This window comes from Eriocheir sinensis, chromosome 21 (genome assembly GCF_024679095.1).
Source record: "Eriocheir sinensis breed Jianghai 21 chromosome 21, ASM2467909v1, whole genome shotgun sequence".
NCBI classification, from domain to species: Eukaryota; Metazoa; Arthropoda; class Malacostraca; order Decapoda; family Varunidae; genus Eriocheir; species Eriocheir sinensis.
In genome coordinates, this window is record NC_066529.1 from 19568600 (window position 1) to 19578949 (window position 10350).

The 10350-nt window shown below is 45.7% G+C and overlaps 1 protein-coding gene across 1 annotated transcript in view; it reads left to right on the plus strand.

Moving 5' to 3' along the window:
• LOC127001813 (glycosyltransferase 1 domain-containing protein 1-like) overlaps positions 1 to 9519 on the plus strand; it is a gene marked incomplete at its 3' end in the record, with an annotated part of 76739 nt that extends 67220 nt beyond the window's left edge. The window contains 1 exon segment of the mRNA XM_050867018.1: positions 9361 to 9519. Coding sequence (XP_050722975.1) covers positions 9361 to 9519 — 159 coding nt within the window.
• Between the last annotated feature and the right edge of the window lie 831 nt (positions 9520 to 10350).

Sequence of the window (10350 nt, forward strand, 5' to 3'; positions counted from 1 at the left end):
TGTGTGTGTGTGTGTGTGTGTGTGTCGTGCCGTTCATGGACACTCTTTAATACTTAGTCATTATACCTCAAAATATAATAGACTGTTGATCATTTAAACCAGAGATTAAAATTAGTAGTTCATTCACCAAGTCTTATAAGGCACTGTTATCACACACAGGATTATCATCTGCCAAATAATATGGGTAGCGTGACTTTAAGAACATTACTTGAGGTAAATATATTTGTTAAAGAGATTCTAATGGTGAACAAAGGGTCTAGGGACAGGGTTTAACCATTTGAGACTGAATTTCACATTCCTCATAACACTTAAAACACTTGTAAAGACCACACAGACATGTTAATATTAACAGTTTAACATACAAAAATGAGAACAAGTAGCACCAAAACACGAAGCAACATAGCAAGTGTTCACGTGGGTAACACGTAACCTGCCCACTCGGTCTTTACATCACTCATCGCCTCAAGCCTTAACCAAGCTAGTGAGAACATAAGAACATAAAAACGTAAGGAGTCTGCAAGAGGCCGGTTGGCCTATACAAGGCAGCTGACATCATACCATCGGGGTATGACGTCACAGAGTACAAAAGTACTCGCAAAATAGGCCCACTTGAGATATGAAATTTTTATGGTACGCCCCTAATATCAATATAAAGTTAGTAGAATTTTAATTCCATTATAAATATTCGCCATTCTCCCACAAAAAAAAAAGTAAATTAACAACTTTTTAGCTACGATACACTTATATTTCGCGGTCGTGACACCTTCGATTTTGTTGACGCTAGCAGATTTTAGGGGAGATAAGACATAAAGGGTATCCTTGTTTCACTACCCATCTCTCTCTCTCTCTCTCTCTCTCTCTCTCTCTCTCTCTCTCTCTCTCTCTCTCTCTCTCTCTCTCTGTCTCTCTCTCTCTCTCTCTCTCTCTCTCTCTCTCTCTCTCTCTCTCTCTCTCTCTCTCTCTCTCTCTCTCTCTCTCTCTCTCTCTCTCTCTCTCTTCCTTCGCAAGTCATGAGTAACCCACGTACATATATATGGCTGCGCAAATATCCCATGTTAACTCTATTTACATGGGGAAAATACCATTACACTTGTAGTACATTTTGGGCCATTACATGTGTAGTGTGTGTGTGTGTGTGTGTGTTACATCAAGGGAGGCAGCTTAAGGGTAAAAAACAAAAACAGCAACAAAAAAGTCCACAGGACGCTGCCCCGGCAAAAGAAAAAAGAACGGGAGGCCAGAAGAGATGTCAGTTTCGGGTGGAGAGGTGTCTTGATACTCTCTTGAGAGTGTTCAAGTCGTAGGCAGGAAGAAATACAGACGAAGGAAGGCTGCTCCAGAGCATATTAGCGAGAGAGATAAAAGAATGAAAATGCTGGTTAACTCTTGAGTTAGGGATTAAGATAGAATAGGAATGAGAAAAAGTAGAAAGTCGTGTGCAGCGGGGCCGCGGGAGGTGGGAGACACGCAGTCAGCAAGTTCAGAAGAGCAGTCAGCATGAAAATATCGATAGATGTTAAAAAGAGATGCAACATTGCGGCGGAAGAGGCAGAGGGCTGCTACTATGAGGAGAGGAGTTAATAAGACGAAGAGTCTTTGAGTCCACTTTGTCCAAGAGATCTGTGTGTGTGGAGCCCCCCCACACATGGGATGCATACTTCATACAAGGGCGGACAAGGTCTCTGTATATGGACATCATCTGAGAAGGGGAAAGGAACTGGCCGAGACAGTGCAGAGCGCCTAACCTCGAATAAGCTGATTTAGCGAGAGAGGAGATATGAAGTTTCCAGTTAAGATGTTCATTGCAAAAGAAGGGAACATCTGTATGTTTTCGAAGGATAGGGGATAGGCGAGAGACTGTGTCGAGTTGACCGGTGGAGAAATTGAGTTTTTGAGGCATTAAAGGACACCAAATTTCTCCAGCTCCATTCAGAAATGATAGCAAGGTCTTAGGTTAAGTGCTCTGCAACGTCCGGCCTAAAGTCATGCCCTGTGCGACACCACGGTTAAAAGGTTCAGGGAAAGAACAGTGACCGTCTACCACAGCAGAAATAGATCGGCCAGAAAGGAAGTTAAAGGAGTTAAAAGTACAGAGAGAGGGATAGAATCCGTAGGAGGGTCGCTTAGAAAGCAAAGATATATGCCAGGTTCTTTCAAAAGCTTTCGAAATATTGAAGGCAACAGCAAAAGTATACATTGAAACGGCTAAGAAAGGATCACCAGGAGTCAGTATGGAAGGTAAAATCGCCAGAAGAACGCCCCTTAAGGAACCCATACTGGCTATCATAATATAGTCTAATGAAGCATGAGTAAGGGAATGACTGAGGCGCGCGGGTAATGGAATGACTGATCTTGGTTGAGGAAGTTACTAAAGTGCGGGTAATGTGGTGCCTGAAACGTGAATCAGAAAGTTACTGGAGCGTGGGTTATGGAGTGACTGAAGCGTGACTAAGTGAGTGACTGAAGCGTATATGTGGTTAATGAGTGGTGTGCAAATTGACTGATACCAGAATGTGAGTGAAGCGAATAGTTCCTGTAAATGCCAAGCCTGCAGAGGAAAACACAAAGAGAAACGTGGGTGAAGTTACTGAAGCATGGGTTAGGAAGTTACTGAAGCATCGGTAGAAAAATTACTGAAGCGTGGGTTAGGGAGTTACTGAAGCGTTGGTAAAGGAGTGACTGATGTGTGGGAAGGGAGTGACTGGAACGTGGGTGAGGGAGTAACTGAAGTGTCGGTGAGGGAGTGATTGAAGCGTGGGTGAGTGACTGAAGCGTGGGTGAAGGAGTGACTGAAGTGTGAGTGAAGGAGTGACTGAAGTGTTGGTGAGGGAGTGACTGAAGTGTGGGTGAGGGAGTGACTGAAGTGTGGGTGAGGGAGTGACTGAAGTGTGGGTGAGGGAGTGACTGAAGCGTGGGTGAGGGAGTGACTGAAGCGTGGGTGAGGGAATGACTGAAGCGTGAGTAAGGGAGTGACTGAAACGTGGGTGAGGGAGTGACTGAAGCGTGGGTGAGGGAGTGACTGAAGCGTGGGTGAGGGAGTGACTGAAACGTGAGTAAGGGAGTGACTGAAGCGTGAGTAAGGGAGTAACTGAAGCGTGGGTGAGGGAGTAACTGAAGCTTGGGTGAGGGAGTGACTGAAGCGTGAGTAAGGGAGTGACTGAAGCGTGAGTAAGGGAGTGACTGAAGCGTGGTGAGGGAGTGACTGAAGCGTGATGGGGGAGTGACTGAAGCGTGGTGAGGGAGTGACTGAAGCGTGGTGAGGGAGTGACTGAAGCGTGAGTAAGGGAGTGACTGAAGCGTGAGTAAGGGAGTGACTGAAGCGTGAGTAAGGGAGTGACTGAAGCGTGAGTAAGGGAGTGACTGAAGCGTGAGTAAGGGAGTGACTGAAGCATGGGTGAGGGAGTGACTGAAACGTGGGTGAGGGAGTGACTGAAACGTGGGTGAGGGAGTTACTAAAGTGTGGGTGAGGGATTGACTGAAACGTGGGTGAGAGAGTGACTGAACTGTGGGTGAGGGAGTGACTAAAGTGTGGGTGAGGGATTGACTGAAACGTGGGTGAGAGAGTGACTGAACTGTGGGTGAGGGAGTGACTAAAGTGTGGGTGAGGGAGTGACTGAGGCGTGGGTGAGAGAGTGACTGAACTGTGGGTGAGGGAGTGACTAAAGTGTGAGTGAGGGAGTGACTGAAGCGTGAGTAAGGGAGTGACTGAAGTGTGGGTGAGGGAGTGACTGAAGTGTGGGTGAGGGGGTGACTGAAGTGTGGGCGAGTGACTGAAGCGTGGGTGAAGGAGTGACTGAAGTGTGAGTGAGGGAGTGGCTGAAGCGTGAGTAAGGGAATGACTGAAGCGTGGGTGAAGGAGTGACTGAAGTGTGAGTGAGGGAGTGACTGAAGTGTGGGTGAGGGAGTGACTGAAGTGTGAGTGAGGGAGTGACTGAAGTGTGGGTGAGGGAGTGACTGAAGTGTGGGTGAGGGAGTGACTGAAGCGTGAGTGAGGGAGTGACTGAAGCGTGGGTGAGGGAGTGACTGAAGCGTGGGTGAGGGAGTGACTGAAGCGTGGGTGAGGGAGTGACTGAAGCGTGAGTGAGGGAGTAACTGAAGTGTGGGTGAGGGAGTAACTGAAGTGTGGGTGAGGGAGTGACTGAAGCGTGGGTGAGGGAGTAACTGAAGTGTGGTTGAGGGAGTAACTGAAGTGTGGGTGAGGGAGTAACTTAAGTGTGGGTAAAGGAATGACTGAAACGTGAGGGAGTGACTGAAGCGTGTGTGAGGGAGTGATTGAAGCGTGGGTGAGGGAGTGACTGAAGCGTGAGTGAGGGAGTGACTGAAGTGTGGGTGAGGGAGTAACTGAAGTGTGGGTGAGGGAGTAACTGAAGTGTGGGTAAAGGAATGACTGAAACGTGAGGGAGTGACTGAAGCGTGGGTGAGGGAGTGACTGAAGAGTGGGTGAGGGAGTAACTGAAGTGTGGGTGAGGGAGTAACTGAAGTGTGGGTGAGGGAGTAACTGAAGTGTGGGTGAGGGAGTAACTGAAGTGTGGGTGAGGGAGTAACTGAAGTGTGGGTAAAGGAATGACTGAAACGTGAGGGAGTGACTGAAGCGTGGGTGAGGGAGTGACTGAAGCTTGAATAAGAGAGTGACTGAAGCGTGTATGTGGTTAATGAGTGGTGTGCAAATTGACTGATACCAGAATGTGACTGAAACGTATACTAGTTCCTGTATATGCCAAGCCTGCAGAGAAAAAAGATAAAGAGAAACGTACCTTCAGTCACCTTATTTACATTAATGAACACGTCAGTTATGAAAGATGCAATCAGGTAATGGACCATCCAACCTTGTAGTATAAATAGTAATTAAACTGATACATTAGTGGAATCACCCGTACACATCGAAACAAAAATGATGAGATGGCGATGGTAAAAGGAAATAGAGATGGAGAGATGGAGCAATAACATATCGCTAATTACCCCTGCATGTTTGTCGAATTATCTGTATATATGTAATGAAACGCTGAATTAACAACTAAATGTGGGTAATGTTATGAGACTTGTGAACGAAGGCAAAGGTACTTCAGATGAAATGATATAGCATAATAGACACAGTTATTTTACATTCATATTGACGGCCTTTTCCCAACGTTTTGCATGAATAACATTTTTTTTTAGTTGCTCCTCCTCCTCCTCCTTTTCCTCTTCCTTCTTTGCCTACTCCTCTTCCTCTTCCTCCTCCTCTTCCTCCTTCTCTTTTCTTCCTCTTCCTCCTCCTCTTCCTCCTCCTTTTTCTCCTCGTCCTTCTCCTAGTCCTTCTCCTCTTCCTCCGCATGGCATCACTTCAATAAGCGCCCAGATTTGTTTTGGGAGGACGGACTCCACCTGAACGAGGTTGGTTCGGCGCGGCTTAGAAGGCTCCTGAACGAGGCAGTTGAAAGCTTCTCGAAAAGCTATTAAAAAAACTGCAGGCGAGGGCAAGGCAAAGGCAGCCCTTGATTAACCGAACCGTAGCGTCGATGCGGCTTGCAAGAAACTGTGTAACCAACGACGCCTCCGACAAGCGAACTCATACAACACGACGCGGCCATACCAGGAGTCACATTTCCATTTTGTACACAAATGCACGCAGTCTATTACCCAAAAAGGACGAAATTAGGGCGTATATTGCAACTGAGAAACCAGATGTGGTAGCCATCACAGAGACATGGGCCAACTCAGCACATCTAGTATCTGAACTGTCATTTCCCGGGTACGAAAGCTTCCAAAAAAATCGAATGCATAAGAAAGAAGGAGGAGTAATTTGCTAAGTAAAAAGTACGCTCCCTGCCATAAAAATAGACAAACAGGACGCAGAGAATTAAGATTCCGTCTATGTGGAAATAACCGCGAATAATAAGAAACTAACACTTGCGACCGTGTGCAGGCCCAAAACAACAGGCAGCAGACGACACTGCCCTGTACGAAGAGCTTCACTCTTTAACACAAAGCTAAGAAGCAATAATAATTGGGGACTTTAATTGCCCTAACATTGACTGGGGACAATTGACTGGAGATCAAGAGGGTAACAGGCTTATAGAAATGGTGGAGGATTCGTTCCTCACTCAAGCTGTAACTCAACCAACAAGAGAAAACAATCTGCTGGATCTGGTATTAGTAAGCGACCCCGACCTCATTCGCGACAGTGAAGTTGGTGAAAAAATTATTGGTTGCGATCACCACTTAATCCGTTTCAATGTCAACATAAGTCACAAACTCGTAGACAATCCGTCAGTGATACCAGACTACAAAAAAGCAAATTTCAGCCAAGCCCGTGAGCTGCTTCACTCTGCGACCTGGGACCAACTTAACCTAACCGACAATATAATCGACAACGTGTGGAACAACTTCAAAGATAAGCTTTTGGGAGTAGAAAAGGCTACAGTGCCTACGAAACCCAGGCGAGTAAATGGTGCTGTAGATCCACCGTGGATGACCAGAGAAATAAAAAGGGTGGTGAACTTAAAAAAAGGAATTATAACCTAATGAAAGAGAATGACACGGCCGAAGCCCGTACACAGTACCACACCAGCCTCAGAGCTTGTCGCACCCTTATTCGGAGTAGTAAACGCAACTACGAAAAACAAATAGCGCGTGACATCAAGACAATCTCAAAAAAATTCTTCACATACATCAGATCGAAAAAGAAAGTAAAATCCAATATTGGTCCCCTGACAGACGAGACTGGATCTGTAACTCAGGACAGTAAACAGATGGCCAGAATCCTCAACAGTAACTTCGCATCCGTATTCACAGTCGAGGACATCGAAACCATTCCCGAGAGCCCTGACCCGCCGAGGGGAATCACGCCCCTGAAAATTGACTCAATATGCGACCAAGAAGTGAAAAAGTATTTGGACAAACTCGACACGAACAAGTCAACAGGACCTGACGGTTTGTCCCCGCGGTTATTAAAAGAGCTTAAACAACAAATACTTCAGCCACTCACTAACATATTCAACCAGTCTGTTCAATTGAACAAGGTCCCGGAAGACTGGAAGATGGCGAACGTAACACCGATTTTCAAAAAAGGAGACAAAAGCGTTGCATTAAACTACAGGCCCATAAGTTTGACATCAGTGGCAGGAAAAATACTCGAAAAGATTATTAGAGACAAACTTGTTAAGTTTCTAGAAGACAATAATGTAATCTCCGACATCCAGCATGGCTTCAGAAACAAGCGCTCCTGCCTAACGAATTTATTAGACTTCTTCCAAGGTATATATAAGAACTGGGATGCCCACATCCCCAGTGATATTATATACCTGGACTTTTAGAAAGCCTTCGACAAGGTACCTCACGAGCGACTCCTTAAGAAACTGCACTCAGCGGGCATTGGAGCCAATCTGATCGCGTGGATAAGAGATTGGCTCACCGACAGAAAACAACGAGTACTGCTCAACGGACAGCCTTCCGATTAGCTTCCAGTCACTAGTGGAGTGCCTCGAGGGTCAGTGCTGGGACCCATTCTCTTCATCATATATATCAACGACCTCGAATCAGGACTGAAATCCACAATAGCGAAATTTGCTGATGACACCAAGGTGGGTGGAAAGGCCCTCACAAAGACCGACTGCGAAATCATTCAGAAAGACCTCAATCACATTATCGAATGGTTGGAAAAATGGCAAATGTCCTTTAATGTTGACAAATGCAAAGTCATGCACATTAGGTCCAGAAATAGTAACCACTCATGAATGAATGAGTGGAGTGGAAAACCTCTGCAAGCGATGCAGGAGGAAAAGGATCTTGGAGCCACTATCAGCAGTGACCTGAAACACGAAAATCACTGTAAAAAAGCATACAACGAAGCCAACACTATGCTCGGGTTCATAGCAAGGAACTCCGAATGTAAAACGCCAGACGTGATGCTATCCTTGTATAATTCCATGGCAAGACCGCACCTCGAGTATGCAGTACAGTTCTGGTATCCTAATTACAGAAAGGACATTGATTTACTGGAAAGGATTCAACGATGCGCCACGAAGATGATACCAACCTTAAGGGCTCAACCGTACGAGGAACGACTCAAGCGACTCAATCTCTTTACATTGGAGAAAAGACGCCAACGAGGGGATATGATTCAAGTCTTCAAGTATCTGAAAAAAATCAATAACGTCGATTACTCCAAATTCTTTGAACTGCAAACCAACCTATGAACTGGAAATAACGGTTTACCCATTCAGTCTAGTCGATGTAACACAGACATCGGAAGGAGTTTCTTTTCAAACCGAGTCATCCGCCACTGGAACAATCTTCCTTCTGAAGTAGTAAAAGCGAATACCATCAACTCCTTCAAATATAGAATCGACCGTCACTTCGCTGCGTCGGGAGTAAACTGAATATTGAGGTGCTTTCATCTGCTCCTCAACATCGAGGTGCTTTCATCTGCTCCTCAATGTCGAGGTGCTTTCATCTGCTCCCGAGGCCCCAAGTGGCTGTCGAGCAGATTAAATCACCAAAGCGGGCAACTTCGTAATGAGCCAATAGGCTTTCCGTTGCCTGGATTTCCATGTTTCCTCCTCCTCCTCTTCCTCTTCCTCTTCCTCCTCCTCCTCCTCCTCCTCCTCCTCCTCCTCCTCCCGTTCCTCCTCTTCCTCATGCCATTTACAGACGAAACAGGAACGGGTAAGTGTGCTGTCGGCTACAGATATCACGCTCTTTCCCTTCCCTTCCTTCTGTTATATCAGTATCGTTGAGCCTCCCTTCGATGTGGAGTTTCAGCTCTTGGTCGCATTAATCTCCGTTCTTTCACTTTTCTCCTTTCCCGCAGACTAATACATTATCGCCCCTCATGCATGATTATCAAAGTCCAACCCTCTGGAAGTAAGTAAATGAGCTCTTTTCCGCTACTGTATAATCCTGTCTCCTCTTCTCTCCTCCCCTTGAAACACCCTTTCCTCTCCTTAAAGCAACAATTATCCCTCTTCCCCACCTCGCCGTGCCCTACCATGATCTTCCTTCTGTTTCCTTTCTCACCAGCAGCAACAATAACCTACACGCTTCCTCAGTATAATTTCTGAATACCCTCCATAGACCTTTCCTCTTCCCCTGCAAGAAATATACATGCTCTACATTAACTTCCCTTCTCTCTTGCAGAAGCTCGAAATACCAATTGAATATCTCCCTTTTGCCCAGTCAGCGTCATATAATGAACCTGTCTTTCCTTTTTCCATAAATCTTACGTACTGTACATTAACCTTCCCTTTTCCCCTGTGTGCTTTTATAAGTAACCTTTTCTGTCCGATGCAGAAGTCAATACTATACCTTTTAAGTCTTTACTGCTCTAACCACGTACCTATCGTGTTCAACAATAACCTTCTTTCTACGTTCTGTTTGCAGGAGCTCGGCGTGCCTTACGTGGTAATGTTCGGCGGCACGGATGTCAACGAGTGCGTGAGGGAGGCTGCGAAGAAGGATGTGATGTCGCTGGTGGTGGCGGGCGCGCGGAGCCTTGTTGCCTTTCAAACAGCCACGCGCGACACCGTCCTTCAAATCTGGGTGAGTGGCGTCACGTAAGACCCGTCACGTTCGCAGAGAGACTGGTGGCACTGGCACAGGGGACGTTCACACTGACGTTCAGGGGGGTGGAGGGGGGAGGGTAACGGAATGGAATGACGCGTCAGTGCAAGAAGTTAGGGAGAAATGGAAAGTGGGTTTCGTACCGCCATCCTCCCTCGCCAAGGATTAACTTTAGTGGCATAATTTGCTTAAGTTTCCGCATGTTCAATGATTCAAATTGCAATCAGTTCACGTAAATCACTTCCTCCTTTTTCTGATATAAGCTGCTGAATACTGAGGGGTCACGTAAAAGTTAAATGACACTGGCAATTAATGTAATCGGATTTGAACGTCAAGTTGGACGAGTCGACAACACTTTTATTAGAACTGAACCATAATACAGCAGCACAGGAAAGAATACCAGAGATTATGGGCAAACACTTGAACCAATAAGAATGCATTTAAAGTTACCGCTGACAAAGCGACACACAAAATAAAACTTTTTTCTGACATTGGTGTTGAAGATCTATATCTGCAGCCCAGCATGATGAAAGTGGTCTAAACTGTTGCTTCAGATAATGTCTCTCTCCAAACAATGAAGATGCAGATTCCGCAAAGTAACCGTGTAAAAGGTTAAACCAATGTGGTTTAAAAGCACAGGAGTATCTTTTATTTTCAGAACTCATTCACCTAAAGACTAGTAACAGACAAGAATTACAAACAGCAACCAGAATTAGTAAATTTCAGAAGGTCAAGGGCATGCAGCCCCTGGTAAAGAGGTTACAAATATGTGTTTACCGGTTAATTATTGACCGTAAAGCACGCTCCTGC